Here is a 21,515-nt window from a genome sequence, read left to right as displayed (position 1 = left end):
ACTAAGGTGGGCTCAGGCACAGGGCTGATATAATTATAGTTTTGGTTATGCCTGATGTGTTTTATTCTGATGTGCATATTTTGTGCTCCATACACATTTAAAGATTTAATTAAATGTTTTATGATAGGGAACACAGTGCCAAATACCTTTTTCTTCCCCCCCACAGAAAGAGCCATTTCCTCATTTTGTTTTGAGATTTTAATACAAATCAGGCTTACATTTACTTGGTAATACAGACAGAGCCACCAACAAAAATGTCATTTCTTGTTACTGGCGGGCCATCATTGCAAAGTAAGCTCCCTGAGGGCAAAGAATAAATATGTCCTGCCCAACTGAGCCTCCAGTAGTTCTCGACATGGATGTTTTGCTTACAGTAGGCTCAAGTAGGAACAGGGAAGAGCCAGGTAGGAAATTTTTTTTAATCTTTTCTTTATTTTATTTTATTATGTCAGTCACCATACATCACATCATTAGTTTTTTATTTATTTATTTATTTAAATTTTATTATGTTATGTTAATCATAATATGATTATGATTATGAGACTATGGTCTCTCATGGTTCATCTCCCCCTCCGACTTCCCCCCTTCATTTCTCCCTTCCTACTATCTTCTTCTTTTTTTTTCAACATATAATGTATTATTTGTTTCAGAGGTACAGGTCTATGATTCAGCAGTCTTACACAATTCACAGCGCTCACCATAGCACATACCCTCCCCAATGCCAATGCCATATAGGAAATTTGAGGCAGTGCCTTCTGGACATAGAACACAAACCAGAGCAAAGCAACATCAACACTAGCGAGGGAGGGAGAAAGAGAGTTGGAAAGGAGGAAGGGGGAAAGAGAAAGAGAGAAAAGCATCACTCCGATAGTCAAAGATTCCACTTAATGACAGTCTGAGGCCCCAGTATGTAGTTGTTTGTTTTTCCCCCTTAAAATGCCTTTGCTAAATGGCTCAAGTGTCCAAAGAAAGGTCTTCACAATACAAAAACAGAGAAAAAAAAAAACAAGTCTTATCCCTGACCTTTCAGAGTGAACTGGAATACAAAATAGTTTAAATGATCATTACAGAAAAAAAAAATTTCTATTCAGAATCCAGACTTATAGATATTCCAGTTTTCACTGAAGTAAATTCCCTAAATAAATGACTGTCAAACTCATTTTTTAAAACAAAAAAATTCCCTCCCCCCGCCTTCTTTCCTTTTTTTAAAAGAAATCTTGTCACTATAGGTGGACTTTCCCTATATGTGTAAGGAATGAAAGCCGAGCTGCCCCGGTAGTGTTGGGATGTGTGAGACTGAGGGGGCCTGTGATGATGGGGACTTGGGAGCAGGTCAACAGAGGCTCCGTTGGGCTACTTGGCTGCCCAGCTCAGAGGCTGCTCAGAAACCTCAGGATCCGCCCTGCCTGTAAATTATTGTGCAAAGGGACATATCAGTTCCTCCTGATGAAAAGCTTAGAGCTATAAACTAGGGCCTGACCTGCTCACTGCCTGAAAAGATGATGAGCTGAGGAAGATGGTGAGTGGGAACTTAGCAGGAATGCAAAGTCACCACTAGCTACAGGCATTCCTCTTTCCAGAGATCCTCTTCACAGGGACATATCTATTCCTGAGAGGCCCAGGAATCCAAATCAGAAGGAGCATATATGTTCTTAATAATTCTACCCAGGCCTCCCTCTTCCTTTCCTGGGAACAACTCTATTTACAAATGCTTCTGATCTACTTAGCAAAGTTACATTTGTCCTCATGTCATACCTGCTCTGCATTCATTACTCCTCTATCCCCTCTCTTCCTCCTTCCATTTCCACTTTGAGGAAGTTGGAGAGAAGATTCTAGAAGAGGAGCCCTGAAGTTTTTTGGAGAAACAGAATAGGAACTCTTGTGAGAGAAAGAAAAAAGAGGGAAAGTGCTTTTGTATCATCCTCCTGAGACTAAGAGACAACATGCCATTTCCTTTTTTGGCCTAAATGCTCCAAAAGTCTTTGTCTCAAAGAAAAGAGATGAAAGGAAGAATGAACACTTCTTTTTTTTTAGTCCTGAAATGAGGAGCAGAAAATTAAGACTGTTGATTTTATGATTTTCCAAATCATAATTATGGTTGCAATGACCCCAATTCCTTTTATTAAGATTTCTTTTTGCCATTGTTTAAAACTAATTTTTGCAACATTTTACATGCTTTAATGAAAATTAAGGGCTATAATTAAATCGCTCTAATGCTATCATTACATAGATACCAGATGAACAGAATTACAGCAAACAAAGGAATAGGTCTTAAATTAAAAATTATTTTAAAAAGAACTTTGTTCAGTTGCCTAAATATGACAAATGAAACAGTATTGAAAATCAATGCTACTATAATGTTAAATTGATGGGATCTTAATTTTTACTAAAATCATATTTGCAGGTAAGCAACCATCTGGATAAAATGTTTAAATTTCAGGGAAAGTTAAAATATCTGAATCTTTTTGTCACAGAGTCAAACACTTGCATATTCAAAAGTATCTAAACTAAAGCATTGCACCCTATCTTGATAGAAAAATACTTAAAAAACAAATTAAGGAAACTTCTCAGGAAAGCAGAAAGAATTTATATCTGTTGGAGGACCTGACTATCAATTTGAGTTCTGATTTGAAAAGGAGTCCCCCAGCACTCCTAACTAGCAGCCACGTGACCTTAAGTTATTTAACTTCAATATGCAATAATTTTTCAATCTATAAAATGAGTATAATGTGATAACACCATTTTGAAATCTTTCTCGGGATTCAGTTTAAAAAAAATTGCAAGTGTTCTTAGTGTTCCTCAAGAATTCATGTCCAACTAGAACCTCAGAATTTGACTTTATAGGATAAATTGTGTTACCCCAAAATTCATATGTTGAAGTTCCAACCCTGAGTACCTCAGAATGTGACCTTATTTAAAAATAAAGTCTTTACGGATGTATTTAGTTAAGATGAACTCATTAGGGTGGACCCTACCCAATCTGATTGGTGTCCTTATAAAAAGGAGAAATTTGACAACTCAATAGCCAAAAAAAAACAAATAATCCAACTTAAAAATGAGCAGAGAATCTGAATAAGCATTTTTCCAAAGAGATACACATGACTAACAAGTACATGGAAAGATGTTCAACATCACTAATCATCAGGGAAATGCAAATCAAAACCACAATGAGATATCACATCACACCTGTCAGGATGGTTAGTATCAAAAAGATAAGAAATGACAAGTATTATTGGGGATGTAGAGAAAAGAGAGCCATCATGCACTTTGGTGGGAATATAAATGACACAGCCACTATGGAAAACAGTAAGAGGGTTCCTTAAAAAATTAAAAATAGAACTACCACACAATCCAGTAATTCCTGTTTCTGAGTATTTATCTGAAGAAATGAAAATTGGAAAAAGGTTTATGCACCCTTATGTTCATTTCAGTATTATTTACAACAACCAAGATATGGAACAATCCAAGTGTCCACTGATGGATACACAAAGAAGATGTGATACACACACACACACACACACACACACACACACACACACAGGAATACTATTAAGCCATCAAGAAGAATGAAATCTTGTCATTTGTGACAAATAGATGAATCCTAAGGGCATTATGCTAAGTGAAATAAGTCCAAAAGAGAAAGACAAATACTGTATGATCTTACTTATACATGGAATTTAACAAACAAAAAACAAGCTTATAGATATTGAGAACAGATTGGTGGTTGCCAGAGGTCAAGGTAAGGGGTGGGCAAAATGGGTGAAGGAGGTCAGAAGGTATAAACTTCCAGTTATAAAATAAGTTAAGTCATGAGGATGTAAGAGCTGGTGACTACAGTTAATAATACTGTATTTCTATACATATATATATATCGAACAGAATATACATATATTCTGTATACTTGAAAGTTGCTAAGAGTAAATGTTAAAAGTTCTCATCACAAGAAAAAAAATGTGTTACTATGTATGGTGATGATGTTAATTAGACTTGGTATGGTGATCAATTCACAATACATACAAATATCAAATCATTATGTTGTGCCTTTGAAACTAATATAGGGTTACATGTCAATTATACCTCAATTTAAAAACACAGACTTTAAAAGGGGGTAATTTGAACACAGTCATACATACAGGGAGAATGTCATGTGCAGAGACACAGAAAGAAGGCAGCCATCTGTAAGCCTGAGGAGGGAGACTTAGACCAGATTCTTCCTCACAACCCTCAGAAGGAATCAACCCTGTCCACACCTTGATCTCAGACTTCCAGCCTACAGAACTGTAGACAAAAATTTTCTGTTGTTTAAGTCATGCAGTTTGTGATACTTTGTTATTGCAACCCTAGCAAAGTAATACAATGACCTTATTAAAAATAGGGGCTTTGAAAATGTAATTAAGATAAGGTCATACTGGATTAAAATGGGGTAAATGCTGTCATTGGTGTCCTATAAGAAAGCCATGTGAAAACACAGAGACATGGGGAGGCACACAGGGAAGAAAGTCATGTGATAACAGAGGTAGAATTGGAGTAATGCATCTACAAGCCAAGGAATGCCCAGGACTTTTGGCAACAACCACAGCTTAGAGAGAGGCCAGGAGATTCTCCTTCAAAAGCTCCAGAAATCATCCACTCTGTCAACTCCTTGATTCTGGACTTCTCAACTCCAGAACTGTGAGAGAATAAATCTCTGTTAATTTTAAGCCACACAGTTTGTGTAATTTGTTACAACAGCCCTAGGAAACTAATACAGGAAATGTTACATAAAGTACTCTGTCCTTTTCTAAATGGCCATGAGAAAGTTTATGATTAGAAATTATGCTTCCACATCTAGTCCAGAATTTAAGATTATCAAATCTAGCATAAGTTTATATGATTGTTACTAGCAAATTTATATACTGGTGTGATTTTGAAATTGGTAATTTCCTAGACTATTTTAGCATGTGGGGAGGAAAAAGAAGAGCATTCATAGGAGAAATATTAAAATTCAAAAGATTATCAACAAAATCTGTAATGCTAAGTAATATAGAAGTAATTTAAAGCAACAATTACATCATAATTATTAAGCTAGTAGCATGTCCTATACGTGAAAACAATACATAAAGAAAGTGTATTATTTATTATACATTGAAGAGGAGAAATAAAAGCAGTTTTCTACAAAGGATTTATTTTGTGGCATAACTCTTTTTGCTGGTAACATAAGTCTTAAATGTTTTCAACTTCAACCCCAGTTTCTGTAAGAAAAAAAGGTATTTATTCTCTGGAGAAATTGAGTTGGACAACTGTAATGGTCTTTTAATCATCTGCTTCAGAGGACTCTCTCCGCCTGTCAGTAAACAATGGAACAATTGATGCTATTCTTTTAAAACTTTACAACCCTTTAGATCTACTTCTTTTCAGAGTTCCAACTTAAACTGTTTAGCTTTTAGAAGACTTAACCACATCTGTCCAAAGCTACTAATTCAAATATGGAGCCAAACCTCTGGTGCAATCTGGTTTCCCATTCATCTACAAACCACCAAATGAATCAGATGTGGTAATCATTCCAGTATGTAGTGATTTTTTCTACTAGCAAATTGGCCACCAATTTCATTTTCTGTTTGATCTGAGATCCCACCTAAACAGGATTGCTGTTGTTGCTATTGTACTGTTTTGTTTTATTCCTTGTTCAAAAATAGTCACCTCAAAGGAAATATAATTGGTCACCAACAAATTATGTATCTTTGGACAGGATACTTAACCTCTTTGGTCTTCCATGTCTGCATTTGTAATATGGTAATAAAAATCTCATAAGATTGTTATATTAAATTAATAAGGTTAAATTCTAGAACAAATTATTTAAAGTTGTTTTTTTTTTTACATAATCTCTGCACCCAGCGTGGGGCTTGAAATTACAATCCTGAGATCAAGAGTCACATGCTCTACTGACTGAGCCAGCGAGGCACCCTATTCTAGAATAAATTAAGAGTTATCAGTGTTAATTCTATCTCCATTCCCCTTAATATTACACATCAAACAAAATAAAAACAATCAGATGAAAACAGAAACTCACTACCACTTCTACTCATGGATTCCTACTCATGTACTCTTCTTCACATTAAATTATCTATTTATGCTCTTCTTTTTTTAAAGGTTTTATTTATTTATTTGAGAGACAGAGTGAGAGATATCACAGAGGGAGAGGAAGAAGCAGACTTGTTGCTGAGCAGGGAGCCCGATGTGGGGCTCTATCCCAGGACCCTGAGATCATGACCTGAGCTGAAGGCAGATACTTAACTGACTGAGCCACCCAGGTGTCCCTATTTTTGCTCTTTTTAATCCAAAACCTCCAACTGTGTACTAGATCCCATCCTGCCATAAGAATGTTATTCTAGCATTCTACCATCTTCTATATTTTCCATTGTTCCCCCTTTGTACTATACAAACATATCTTTATTTCTTTCAACTTAACCTACAACAACAAAGCAACCTCTGTTTTCCTTATGTTCCTATTTTTTCCTGATCCTTCTTATAGCAAGACTCCTTAAAATAGTTATTTATGCTCAGAGACTCTAAATCTCCCAAATTCTCTCAGACCCACTCCAGTGGTCAGACCCCCACACCCCACAAAAGTTCAGAGTTGATCACTCTGTCATCGCTGTTTTGATGCATTTTCTTTACTTAGTTTCTAGGACAACAACAAAAAAATCTTGGTTTACCTCCCATCTCATATGTAACCTTTTTTCAGTTTCCATTGTTTTCCTTCTCTTCTTCCAGCACTCTTAATGTTGGAATGTTTCACGGATTAGTCTTTGATGTCTTTTTCTTTTCTCTATTTTCATTCAGTTACTTTTATTCTCACTTACCCTCATGACTTTACCTTAAGTCTTTACCTTTATCTCAAATATTTACCTTCTATATCACAATGATTCCTAAATTTATTCTTCCTATAACTCTCTCCTGAACTTCAAACTAGTTACTTGATGTCTGCACTTGAATGTCTATTAAGTTACCTCAAATTTAACATGTCCAAAAGTATGCATCATCTTTCCACTGTGCCTCCCCCAAACCAATCTACATTCCTTCTTTTTCATCTTAATTGAGGGCAAATCTATTAATGTAAGTACTAAAGATCAAAAATCTAGGAATATTCTCTGACTCATTTTCTTTCACAGCCCATAACAATTTAATGAAAAAATGTGACCTTCAAATTACATTGAGACTCTACCACTTCCATTGCTATTACCCTGGACGGGGGCTGGGCCAGGCTGATGTGTCTGGACTAAAATAGCCTCATACCTTCTCTCCTGGTTTCCCCATACTCTTCTGCAATCGACTCTCAATACTTGAGCCAGAATGACTTTTTCCCCCCTTTGCTGAACTTTTCATCCCAATGACTTATCCATTCTATAACTGGAAGCCTGTACTTCCCATTCCCCTTCACTCATTTTTGCCCATACCCCCACCCTTCTCCCTGCTGGAAACCATCACTTTGTCGTCTGTATTTATGGGTCTGTTTCTGCTTTGTTTGTTTGTTTCTTTATTGTTTAGATTCCATACATAAATAAAATCATATAGTACGTGTCTTTCTCTATTTGACTTATTTTACTAATACCCTTTAGATCCATTCATGTTGCCCTAGATGGCAAGATCTCATTATTTCTTATGGCTGAGTAATATTCCATTTTTCATATATATATATATATATATATATATATATATATATATATATACCTTCTTTATCCATCTTCTTTATCCATTCATCTATCTATGGACACAGGTTGCTTCCATATCTTAGCTATTGTAAATAATGCTACAATAAACATAGGGGTTATATATCTTTTTGAATTAGTGTTTTTGTTTTCTTTGGGTAAATGCCCAGTAGTAGAATTACTGGATTGTATAGCAGTTTTGTTTTAAATTTCTTTTGAGGAACCTCCATATTGTTTTCCACATTGTCTGTGCCAATTTGTATCACCACCAACAGTTCACAAGATTCCCTTTTCTCTACATCCTTGCCAATACTTGTCTTTTCTTGTCTTTTTTATATTAGCCACTCTGACAGGTATAAGGTGATACCCCATTGTGGTTTTGATTTGCATTTCCCTGATGATCAGTGATGTTGAGCATTTTTCCACATGTCTGTTGGCCATCTGTATCTCTTCTTTGGAAAAATGTCTACTCAGGTCCTCTGCCATTTTTAAATTGTATTATTTGGGTGTGTGTGTGTGTGTGTGTGTGTGTGTGTGTGTGTGTGTGTGTGTGTGTGTGTTGAGTTGCATAAGTTCTTTATGTATTTTGAATATTAACCCCTATCAGATATATCATTTGCAAATATCTTTTCCCATTCAGTAGGTTACCTTTTCATTTTGTTCATGGTTGCCTTTGCTGTGCTGACATGACCTCTTTAATAAAAAGTCAGATCATTCTGAATCTCATTACCTCTCTCCCTTTACCCTTTCCAGCTATACTATAATGCTAATAGTTCCTTAACTACACAACACAGACTCTCACCTTAATGCGTTTTTACTAGCTCTTTACTCTGCTCTTTCCCCAGATATCCACTTCATCTCCTTCAGGTCTGTGTTGGAATGAGGACTATGCTAAATATCTTATTTAAAATTACCTTCATCCTTCACACCAGCACTCTTGATTCGCCATACTCTGTTGATTTCTCATCTTCTTACATCTTTTAACTTTAGCTGTTGATTGTGTTTATTGTCTACAATTTGTCTCCACATACTAGATGTAAGCTCCAGGATGTCAAGGACTTTTTTTTTTTTCCACTGCTGTATCTCTGGGTCCTAGAGCAGTAATCTCATCAGCACAGAGTAAAGACTCAGTAAATATTTGTTAGATGAATAAATTAGTTAAAAATATGTAAGTGAGAAGGACAAGCATTCTGGAATATAATCTCCTTTTAAACACATTAACAGTGAAAAGAGTATTGTTATACATAATTAATTAAGGAAAAATCAGTATTTACGTTCAACAAACAACCAAATAGAACCTAAATTTGTGGAAAAGGCTTTTGATTGAATTCTATATCATCTCAGATAATGACTACCAAACAGAGAATATAAAAGTAAAATACTTATGAAAATCAGGGAATAAAATACTGAAGGAGTAAAAAATTATGCAAGAGTCATCTATTAAGATTCCAATTTCCTGTACATTAAAAATTGGGGTAAATGAGAAAAGTAGGTTAACAATTTCTCACCACTGAAGAAATGAAAATCGATTCTGTATTCCTCTCAGAAGAGCTATGCAAATAATAGTCAAAGTGCTGGAGCAATACAAAGCTACACAACTCTAGGGTATCCATGAGCCAATCAATTTGTTTGTGGATTCTCTGGGTCCCTTGTTCCTCCTTCTCATGTTTACTGCCTAATATTTGACCACTCTTCTGTTTGTTGGCAACTCTCACAAGACAGCAAACTAGAGAAACAAAATGAAACATAAGCAAATTAAAGCTATTCCTGATAGTAGCCAAGAGAAATATGTTGGGATCTTGGTCTAGACAATAAGAAAATTATGCGTAGGATTGAAGAATATTCACTAAAATGGGTACTAGCATGTTTTCTGGAAATCAGTTACTATCATGGACTTGACCCAATTCAATTAAAGTGAGCATTAAATTAATCTAAAACAGAGTCAACTGGTAGAATAAAAAGAATTCATAATATATTTGAAAGGAAAAAAAAAGAAAGGGAGATCAAGAAGGTAGAGAGATATGAGCATCTGCTATAGAAATCTCCAGAAGAGGTAATTTAACATAATGGAAATGCATCTAATATTAGCAAGAACTAGGGCCAAACCTAACCACCACTTACTAGCAATAGAAATTGGGTCAGAACACTTAACCTCAGAACCTACTTCCTTATTTATAAAATAGAGATAGTAATATCTTTTCTACATCCAAATTCCAGTTTCTGTCACATGTTATCTGCCTATTTGGCCCAGTGTTGACAGTCACCCCATTTTAAGCACTCATCTTTCAATTTTGCAAGAATAAAACCCTGAAGAAATATCTAGAGAGTAATTAACACATGGCTAAAACTATCTTGGGAAATATAAAAAGATAGATTGAAAAGTGCAACTGAGACCTGGGACCTGTTTTAAATGAGAGGAAGCCTATTGATAAAAGTGTTTTTTTTTCCTTCAACTGCACAGGAAAATATTATAAAAGCTCTATTTAAAAACTATAGCCTGGGTGGTGCAGTCAGTTAAGCGTCAGACTCTTGGTTTAGGCTCAGGTTGTGATCTGAGGGTCGTGATCTCAGGGTCACGAGATCGAGCTCCACCTAGGGCTCCATTTTGGGCTCCCTGACAGGCTCCGCACTGGGTGTGGAGTATGTTTGAGATTCTCTCTCTCCCTCTCCCTCTGCTCCTCCCACTCATGTTCTCTCTCTCTCTCTCTCTCAAATAAATAAATAAATATTTAAGAAAAAACTATAGCAAGGCATCTTTTGAGGAAGTAAAAGATTTTCTTCCTGTTATATAAAGTGGAGAAAATACTTTATTTTTTGTAAACTTACTTAAATGCAGTAAGTTCTATGGGAAGAAGGATCTTTGTTTCATTCATTACTAACTCCCTTGAAGAGTACATGATTAAGGCAATTAAGAAATAGTTTTGGATTAATACAGTATGCACAGATTATAGTGTACTTGGCACAGGGGTGGGGATCCATCTGCCTTAGAAGGTGACCTTACACAATTAAAAAAACAGATAAATAATAACAAATGAAAATATCTTTAACACCTATAAAATGCAACACACCTAATCCTATAGTTCCTGAACCATCATTTATAAATTTCTAGAATTCTGTTGGAGAATTTATAATCCATATGCAATATATATTGGTATATGTGTAGATATGAAGTGACTAATATTTTCTTGAACCCGAATAATATGATTTCTTGAAATGATCAAAAGAGACTCTCCATGATAAAGAAGGAAAAAAAGTTAAAAGTTTGGGGGAAAAAAATTCTACTCCTCTGCTTAAAGTCAAGCTCTAAACTTTAGTTTTGTTTAGTTTAAAAAAGGTTATTATATAGAAAACTACATTTAAAATCTTTGTTATTTAGACTTTGGGGTAATATACAAACAGCGAATAATTGAACAAAACTTATTTAATAATGATAAGATCTATTAAATACCAACACAAAATAATTTTTTAAACTTAACGTAAAAACAAAAGCTTAACATAAAAACAATAAATTTGGACTATAAACCACATAGACTGAAGTAACTAACTATAGATTATATCCTCAGGCTAATGAGAAATTAGTTCAAAGTTTGCCAAAGTAAATTGCACAGCCTTACACACCTCTTTGCCAACTCTCTCATACAGCCAAAGGAACCAACAATCCAAAGAACAAAAATAATAATTTTCAATGAATCTATTCCCCCCTGAAGTTGTATGAGAGGAAAGGTCACTTTCTCACTTACTAGCTTACCTTTTCAGTATCCTTATCATTTTCTTGATTGTACATATTTTCATGTATTATGCTCTATTTATACATTCTTCAGTAGCATCTTTATTTATGACTTTGTGAATCAACATCTTTGTGATAGGAGGTAAAAGTCACTTAGCTAATTACACATGCTTGATAAGCTGCATAATAATAACCACTGCAGTATTGTACATTAGTTGAAGGCATGTAAATTACTGCAGTCATTCTCATTTGGGGAAAAACAAGAGACTTTATTTTAGTTGTTTAAAACACTTTGTGCTCTCTCTATCCACCTTCTCAAGTATACTGTGCTTTTAACCCAAATCGTGGCATCAATAATACAATAAAGGTCAAATCCCATTCTACTAGTATGGCCAAAGAAATAAAAACAAAAACAAAACAAAACAAAACTCAATTTAATGCAAATACTCTGATCGGCAGTTGAGAATTTTATTATATGAAGCTCTTCCATATAATGCAATCCTTGTAAAACAGAACAGTTTAGACACTCCTGCCCCACAAGGATGTTGTAATGAAATCTAACTTGGTCCAGCCAGCTTAGAAGTGTATAGAGAGATAGAATGTATAGCACTAGAATATTAATATGACTTCTGTATGAAGATTGGAAATTCTACGAACTTATGAGTAAGGTCAAAAGAACACTTAGATGATTTACTGCCCTAGAAAATCATACTCAACTATGAGTGATTTATTGGATGTTATATAAAAATGGAGTGTGGACAAGCTACATTCAGATGCAAGCTTGCAGCTGTCAGTGTCTACATTTACTCAATCTGGCTAGAGGATGATTTGAAGGTTGATTTAATTGTAGCTTCTGAATCATGTTCTTCCCTATGTTTTAAATTGTTTAACATAAATACAAAAATGTTAAAGTAATTTTAAGACTGTAAATATTTAGTATAAAAATCTGCAAAATCTCATTCTTTTCTGGAAGAGTAACTGAAAATATAGACTATCTTGGGGAAAAAATACCATTACTTAATAATGGTAATTGCCCAACAGTTATGGCAATTTTACCCTGATATGAGAAAGTTCATAGGCGTTCAGAAGTAGCTAAGAATAAATAAGCAAAAAACTAGGTTTGTGACTGAACTGATCACTTTTAAGAAGAACAGAAATCTGTATCTGGAGGACAGGGTTCGGAGAAAAAGTCAACCAGCTGGCAAGGCATCATTTGGGTTCCTTGAAGGCAATGTCATAACCTAAGTATCTTTTCCACTAAACACAAACTCAGAGCAGATTCAATTCCTATCGATGCTACCAGCACCATAACACAAGGCACCACCAATGAGCTTTGTCAATATTACCTACTCAGCTCTCCTTGATCATCTTTCTATTCCTTGACACGCTTCATTAAATTCCAGATATCACCTAACCATTTACTTCCCAGCACCAGCAAATCATCCTTAGGGAGAATATCTTCTTCCTCTGCAAGCTCTTTCCCCCATTTTTTATTTCCACTTTTATACATACCTCCTTTTCTACATATTTTCTTGCCGGGTTTTCTGGCACATTCCTTGGATATTCTTTTTACTGAAAAATGAATAGAAGACTAGAAAATAACATGGCGCTCCATCACAGACCGCCGGAACATGCAACACCACTATCTAACTTAATATGCTCCTGCATTTACTGAGTGCGAAAGATCCCCAATTCGTTGAGCCTGCACATGCAATGGAGACATGTTGATGCATCTTCTCAGAAGTCATTCGGTAGGAAATGGAAATTAGGAACCCATTTCTACCTAAATATACGTGCTGTGGAGGAAAGAAAATGAGTAGGCACAGGAAAAAAAATAAGAACAGATACACTAACACACATAAACAAAAAGAGCGGCATGCAAGCATGTAAAATATGTCTACATGCCAACAGGAAAAGCCATGCATGCTACCAGTACACATGAATTAATATTGTTAGAACTTAGAATAGAAAAGAAAATATAAATTTATCTCCCTGCTTTTCCTGCAGTGAACTCACCATCCTCAGTTGGAACATATATGTTTAAATATAGGCAATCTTCACTCTGGTCTTGTACGTATGATGAAACCACATCCAAGTTATTAGTAAACCATACAGGAAGCATGACTTCCGGCAATCTGCCATCAATGATATTCTGGGGACACACAGGAGCAAACTGAGTCGCATTCCTGATATCTGACCAGGGAGATGGTGGTTCTGGAGGCTGAAAACGATGTTCCCCTGTGGGTGGGGCTGCATACGGAACGCCAAGAAATTGAATAACAGGCCCCAAAATTTCATTATTGAGTTCTTTCTTAATCCCCCTTATCTTGCCGAAGTTGGTAGTCACCAGTGGGTCTGCATCATCCAATTTTTGTGAAAGCACATGGGCAGCCTGAAGTAAACATCCCAACACGCAGAGAGTCAATGAGGCACCCAATCCCCTGTGTACCAAGCATGCCATTATTGCTCTCCAAACATAATTTGGCCACATGCATCTGGGCAGTGCCATGGTCCCACATTAGTTGTGTAGCTGTCTGGTTACAGTGAAGCAAAGGTATTTGTATCCACTTGAGAAAGACCATGTAATGGTAGAATACACCTCCACCTCCAACTTCTTCAAGGCGAGCTTGTCAAGAAAAGCTCAGAAAGCTCTTTATGCAGCCAGTATCTCCCAACGATTTCACATGGATTGAAGTAGCATCTTCAATCATCACTATTTATCAAACCATATCCTATTGACCATTCTGTTTTCCATAGTAGCAACATGACAAGAGTGGCCATTGACTGTAGATTTCTCTCTTATAAATCAAATCCAGTTAGCAGCAGTTCTGCATCCTAAAGAAAATGAAAATAAATCATTAGAACGAAGAAGCTAAAGTAGACAGAGCAATAACTAGATGTTTTACAAGCTACAGAAATACATAAACAGTAGCTAGAGTCAGGTAAGTTAAATACTACCATAGGAAAATTATGGCTTGATATGAGATGACAGGTAAAATAACTGATTATTAGATTATTGAGAAACTTGCCTGCTGACTTTATACATGTTTAAGTGGGAGCAGGCCTTGTCAAAATACACGGTTTCAGGAGCATTTCACAGTATATCATTTTTTAAAATACTGAAGTATATATGTGAAATTGCCCCTTTATTGATAGTCTTCAATCACATCAAGGAACCAGAGAATTAATCAGCACACATAATAAAAATTAGAATTACATAGCAGAAAACCTTTTGAAAATCATTGGTAGGGAATTAGTGGAATATAAACAAACAGTAAGAGTGGAAATATATATATATGTGTGTGTGTATATATATATATACACACACATATATATATTTATATTTTTAAAAAACAAACCAACAAAAAGGTAGTCCCCAATCCTATGCTATATAGAAGAAAAAAAGCTAATGGTAGAACAAGAAAACTAATTCTTATTCAACTGTGATCATTTAAGTGCAACTGCCTTATAAGTTCAAACTTCTTGCTGTTTCTCAAAAGTTTGTATCAAGTCATTGCGTATAGGTCCCTCACCTTCAATTAAGATTCAAGACTTTAAAAGATAAAATGGCTTTAGACAAAATTTGAAAAAGAAACAGAAAGTGGCATCATATTTTGCAGACTAAAGGTTTTTTTTTCACCATCCAGCTATAACATTCTAGAAATCAGTAAATTTGCAACATGAAAATTAATTTCTGCATCAAAGACAACATATTTTAAGTTACAAATTTCGTTTTCACTACCTGCTAGAGATCAAAGGAACGATAAAAAATAGAGTTCAGTAGTTTTACAAAATAATTATACCTAATCACAGCATCTTGCATATTAACACTACTAGAACATCTAACACTGTTTACCCAGTTCAACTTAAAACACATCAGGATAAAATGTAACACTCAGTGCAATGCAATTCACGGTGTAATCTTACTTGAATTCCAAGATAGTGTACAACCCGGCAAATTAATCTTTTCTTGCTCAAGCAACCTTTCAAAGTGCTTACTTTGAAAATAATAGTGTTGATTTGTATTACAGGTGGTTCTATCCTGTCATAGTAGGAGAAGATTCCTGAAGAAGTGCTGGTCTGGCAGTGGGACTGCCCTGGCTTTGTGTTATTGAAAAGGAGATTGTACAAACTGCATAGGGCAGCTGGAGATTTGGTTCAGGCCTGGTGTTCCCTTAGCTATGAACAATCCATCACAGGAGGCAATAAGGAGATAAATGTCTTTCTTCAAGAATACTTCCCTCTGGGTTAATTCATAAACCTTTGCTGTGAAAGCTCATTAACATACAAAAGACAGGCTTAGACCCATCCCATTCCTGTCCTGGAACTCCAGCAAGTATTGAATATTCAGCTACACAAACCCATTTCTGTTAAGAGTAGACTACGCTTATTCTTAGGCAGAATCGCGGTTGGCCACAGCATGACTGAGTCTTTTCCAGTCGCATTTTGGAGTTAAAAAGCACCATGTTGACACCCCAAATAGAGCACCTGTGTTGGCACTTTAAAAGTCTGTATCACCATTTTTCATTCAACCCAATTTCCATATACAGTGATTTCCAAAGTTTCCCTCTTTATACACTTCGTATCTTATTAATAATAAAAAATACTTGCTTCATTATTAACAAAATAATACTCATTTTTGTACTCACAAATCCTTAATCATGTTAAAAGAAAGGGACTCCTGTTTCCCACCGATGTGATACTTTGAAACAAGTTGTGAAGGATTAGAATTCTGCATGCCAGGGTGAATTTTCAAATTCTAATAACATCTCACTTCTGAGCTTACGAAAACATCCCAGTTTACATGGGCTTACCTGTATGGAGAATTATAGTATTGACCTCAAAGATTTCTCAGAAGTTTTTGTTATAAAAATAACACTTGTCCACGTCTAATGTAAAAATATGGCTTGCTTAAATTAATGAAATTTTAAATATATATGTAAATAAGTCTTCATATATATATAAGTCTATATATAAGTCTTCATATATATATATGTCTAACTATAAAGTCTCTCAAATTTGTTGGCAGGCTTTTTTTTTTTCCTATTTATTGGTGCTTTCTTGCTGTATGCCAACCCTTAGCTTTTATGCATTTACATCTCATTTACAATAACCCTATAACTGGGTTCAACAGTTATCCCCTTTTTTACTCAGAGGAACTGAGACTTAAAGAGGTTAAGCACCCTGCCCAAGGTCTCTCAGCCAATCGATAGCAGATCCAGGATCCCACTGGCATCTGATTTAAAAGCTGTCCTCTTGATCACTGTACCTGATAACAGTCTCTCACTTCACAATTAAAACTTTTTAAAAAATTGAACCTAGTGTACTTAAAATTGAATTGTAAAAGTGTTTTATGTTTCTTCAGAAGGATAGAGTCTAAGTAAATACTCTGACAATGGCATAGAAACAGAAATTTAAATGGATTACCCTGTTTTTACTGGAAGTTTAGATTTTATTTTGTTACTTTTTTTTACTTTACATTTTGACCTTTTTATTTTACATCAAATACAGTGATTGGTTGTCCATATGTGTTTACACAAGATTATACTAAAATAATAATGGATAACAAAAAATTCCAACTTCGTAATAGCCTAAATGTCCATTAATAGATATTGATAAATGAATTATGATATATTCACAAATTAGAATTCTATACATCAGTGGAAATAAAGGACCCAGACCTAAATATGTCAACTTAGATAAATCTCAAAAGTTTTTTTTTTCCACAATAGCCAAACTGTGGAAAAATCTCAAAAGTTTTAAACAAAGCAAGTTGCAGATCAGAGACAGTAAGATGTTATTTAGATAAAGCATAAAATAAACAAAATGAAGCTATATATTATTCACAGATCTCATAAATATGAGTAACAGAATATTTTTCATCCCTGGGTAAGGAGGACAGTGTATGAAATTACTCTAGCAGTTAATTAGTTAATGTTATTAATTAATTAATTGGTAGTTAATTGGCACTAAGATTGATAACCTGTGGTGAGGTCTTAAAAGACCACAATTAATTAACTACAGCAAGTTTTATAAATCTAAGATTTGACAGCATTACATCACACACACACACACACACACACACACACACACACACACACACACCCCTACACTTTTGTTATGCAATTCTCTGTATTTTTCCATGTGTTTGAAATATTTTATAATAAATACATTAAAATAACATGATCAGAAAACCTTATTCAGCAGGCCAAACAAGTAGATGAGCCTATCAAATCATATAGGACTAGCTCCATCAAAGATTGCAGTTAGTACAGATGCTAGTTCAAAAAATTTCTCCCTTTGGGTTGAAGCATGTGTGGTCCCAGTGAGAAAAATAAAATACAAAATAAATAATATTTTAAAAGGCATATAGATAGTAGTATATTATTTCACTTGCATTAATTCATCATAATAGCTGGAACTAGTTTGTTCCTGAGTAACCCAGATCAAAGAGATGATGCTGGAGAGAGTAGAGAGAACTTTCTAGAACATTAGATAATCATAGTAGGTGGCACATTCATCCGATCTTCTAGTCACTCAGCAAACATTTATTGGGTATCTACAATATATAGGCTATTGTGCTAAATATCATGAGAGTACAATTGAGAATTTTTGCTCCTAAGTAGTTATGATATTTTAAAGGAATAGGTCACATTAAAAAAAAAAATGTCTCTAATGCAGGTTGGAATGTGATATGTGTTCAAAAATACATGATGAATGGGGAGGTGGGAACCAACAAAAAGTTTCTGATTTATAATTTTACATAGTAAATTCATGTCTTTTTAAAAAATACTACCTATTTATTTTCTACCTTGCTTTGTTTTGTTTGTTTTTGTTTTATTGTTGAACCCAGCTCTCCCCCACCCACCCCCAGCCATTGAGTTTCTTATTCAAGGGCAAGGATTTTGTGTTTGTTGTTTTTTAAATACTTCATACCCATCATAAAATCTATTTGACAATCCTTATATAGTGCAGGCAAGCCTCAGCGGATACGGACTTATCACCAGCGTGGTGTGGAGCTTGTCCAGTGCTATACAATTGATTGTTGTTATTTACCATAGTTACGTTCTATAAAGTCACTGCAAACACCAAATTAAGGAACATGGATCCACTGCTCCTAGAGAAATAGCTATAAATTATTCACACAGTTATAAATTATAATCTCAATTACAAATTAGTTATAAATTATTCACATAGTTGTAAATTATAATCTTAAACCCTAAAAACAATTCATCCCAGTAGACTCTATTTTCTTTATTTTACAAAAGAGAAAACAAGGTTCAAAAGTATTAAGTGACTTGTCTGAGGCTACCCCACTAACAAATGCCAGAGTAGGGATTCAAAACCCCTCCAACTGGTCCAGAGCTGGAGCTTCTTGCACTACACAGCACTCCCTCTACCATTTCTATCCTCTGTTCATCTCTATATGAGAGCTGAAACAAGGAGGCAGAATATCTCCCTGCATGGCCTCAGCTGGAAACATGCTCGTAAGGCATCCCAAAGTTTTCGCTGTTCTGCCCATATCTGTGAATGACTGCAAAAGCACTATGAGTACTGACTTTGGGGTTACAAAAAAATTTTAGTGAATAGACAAATTTGTGAAAATACAGATCTAGGAATAATGAAGATTGGCAGTATTAACTAATAGTAAATAATATTTTATACCTATGGATCTATGAGTCATTTTGAGGTCAGAATATATCAGCCTGCCACCAGCACTTAGTAATAATCATTGGTTTTAAGAACTGGATTTGCTAATAATAATTTAATAATTATTGCACTTAATAATAACTGGTTTCAGTGGAGTGCAGTCTTCTCAATGGCCAAGGCCACCCATATAACTGGAATGTGCTTACAGCTCACTGTAAGAGAATCTGACCACCAGCAGATTTGGGATTCCTATACCAAGATGTTTCACATGCATACTGGAGGTGGTTCAAGACTTGGAGACAAGGAGTATCCTGTGTGACAACAAATAAGCCGGAGTCTGAGATGTCCAGACCCCATTCGATGCATACCCTTCTCCTGTTATTGCTCTCTTGTACTATTTGCTTGTAACGAAGCTGTCCGAGGAGTATAAACTATTTGAGTCCCATGAGTCCTTTCAGTAACTGACACTTAAGGTAACAAATGTGTAATTAATTCACATAGTAAGTACTTAAAAGTAGAATGAATAAACAAATGAATGCAATCGCACAAATTATTATTACACATTAAACAGGTCTACCTCTAGTTAGTAAATGAGGAAAGAGATCTGAACAAACATTGATGGTCATGGAAGAGATCCCAGGCAGAGGGCACATTCCAGAAACACGGAAAGAATATGTAGTGGATATTGTAGTGCTCAATCTCCGTGAGAACGGCTCACGTTAGCATGACTTGTCCACACCAGTGTACGTCCTGGCCTTCTTGCCTCAGTGCAGACCAACTCCGACGGGCCACCTTGGCCCTGAAGCTCCCAGGGAAAGGGGCAGAGGGAGGAGCTGACTGTGATTTCTCACTCCCTCCCAGGTGTTTTTCCCAGTGACATGCCCCAAGAAACTTCCTGCAGGGAAAGCTCCATCTCAGAGTCTTTTTGTTTTTGTTTTTTCCCCCCCTGGGAAACCTGACCTACCACAGCAAGGAAAAAAGCAGCAATGTTTGAGGAGGGCATGGTTTAGTTTGGCCAGGACACAGAGTAAATGAGGTTCATCACTGAATGAGACTGGAAAAGCAGGTTACAGCCAAATCAAGCAAGCCCTTTATTACAAGGCTAAAGAGTTTGGATTTTAGTCACAGAATGATAAAATGCCATTAAATATTCCCAGCAGGGGAAGAATATTATCAAATTTATTCATAAGAAAATTAATCTGGCAGTGCTGTGGAGCAAGGATCTCCAAAGCACTGTGCTCATACCCTAGCACAAGATGACCAGATGAGAGGAAAGTAAACCATAGAACTATGTATCATAATTTTTTACATAAAGCTTAAAGAGAAAGAAATGAAGCTATGCTAATATGAATATATGGTTTAAATACCAGTGTCTCCACACAGTTGTGTGATGCATATAGCCCTTGAGATGTTCTTGGGAAGGTCTACAGCCTATAACATGGTGGGTTTGCTAGGAGAGACAATTTTGTTGTTATTGTTTCTTTCCAACATATATTGATACATAAGAGTTAACTTCACCGGTAATATCATTGGATAAGTAGATTTATACATTTTTCATCATTCTGTAATTCAAGTAACCCTCACAAAAAGGACTACTGAATTAAATTTTTCTCACAAGATAAATAGATGTTAAAGGAAATACTAGTAATACAATCATAAGAACAAGAAACAAGCAGATATGAAACTTCTCCCACTTCTAATACAAGCTCTTCAGCTACACTGCAAGACTCAAAACCATGGCTATCTAATCATATACAATAACAACAAAAATTTTTCGAAACTCTCATGAAATACAGAGTTATATCCATTTCATTAGCTGTGAACTGTGCTCTTAGAATCTCTACATCTTGGAATATTAATGAATGATGGAATGAAGGCATCAAGATTTAAAAGATACTAAAAATATTGATTTTATCTTTTTCATCTTTTAGTGTCTATTTTTGTGTGTGATTTGCAACCTGATGATAGAGCTATTTATGTAGGAGTTGTATGTATATATTTTATATTTTTTTGGTTTGGTTATCATAAACAGAGGATGGTATAATCACAAAAATGTGGGGACCACTACCTTAGTGAATTAAATGGTGAAAAAGAAACCAGAAACAATTTCATTTTCATGTTCAGTTTAAAATATAGGTGAATACACCTGTATTTGTGAAAATGACAGCAAATTGATTGATATTATAATCACCAATTACTTGCTCAGCTCTGTCCAAACCACATGACATGTCTCATGTCATTTAGTCCTCACCACCAATTTATAAGCCATGTACTGTTATTTGAGATGAGGAAAATGACTTAGGTGGTTAGATAACTTTCTTAAGGTCAATAAGAGAGGAAAAGGGAGACCCAAGAAATAAGCCTAGGACTGCCTAACTCAAAAGAACATGCCCTGAACTTTTATGATACATGACATTTTGCTTTGCTCCCCAATAAGACCAACTCAATTA

At 35.3% G+C, this 21,515-nt stretch overlaps 1 protein-coding gene across 6 annotated transcripts in view; it reads right to left on the bottom strand.

Annotated features, from left to right (window-relative positions):
- NLGN1 (neuroligin 1) overlaps window positions 1-21,515 on the bottom strand; it is an 831,148-nt gene that overhangs the window by 632,018 nt on the left and 177,615 nt on the right. For 4 of the 6 annotated variants that reach the window (XM_027586035.2, XM_027586034.2, XM_027586033.2 and 1 more), the window contains exons 2-3: window positions 13,432-14,250; window positions 12,928-12,987 (exon numbers count right to left, since the gene is read on the bottom strand). In XM_027586035.2, the coding sequence (XP_027441836.1) occupies window positions 12,928-12,987; window positions 13,432-13,924 (553 nt within the window). In that variant the 5' untranslated portion in view covers window positions 13,925-14,250. The remainder of the gene's footprint in view (window positions 1-12,927; window positions 12,988-13,431; window positions 14,251-21,515) is intronic. The other 2 variants (XM_027586036.2, XM_027586038.2) reach the window with 1 other exon arrangement.

This window comes from Zalophus californianus, chromosome 1, assembly GCF_009762305.2.
Source record: "Zalophus californianus isolate mZalCal1 chromosome 1, mZalCal1.pri.v2, whole genome shotgun sequence".
NCBI lineage: Eukaryota > Metazoa > Chordata > Mammalia > Carnivora > Otariidae > Zalophus > Zalophus californianus.
This window is presented reverse-complemented; position numbering and strand designations above follow the sequence as displayed.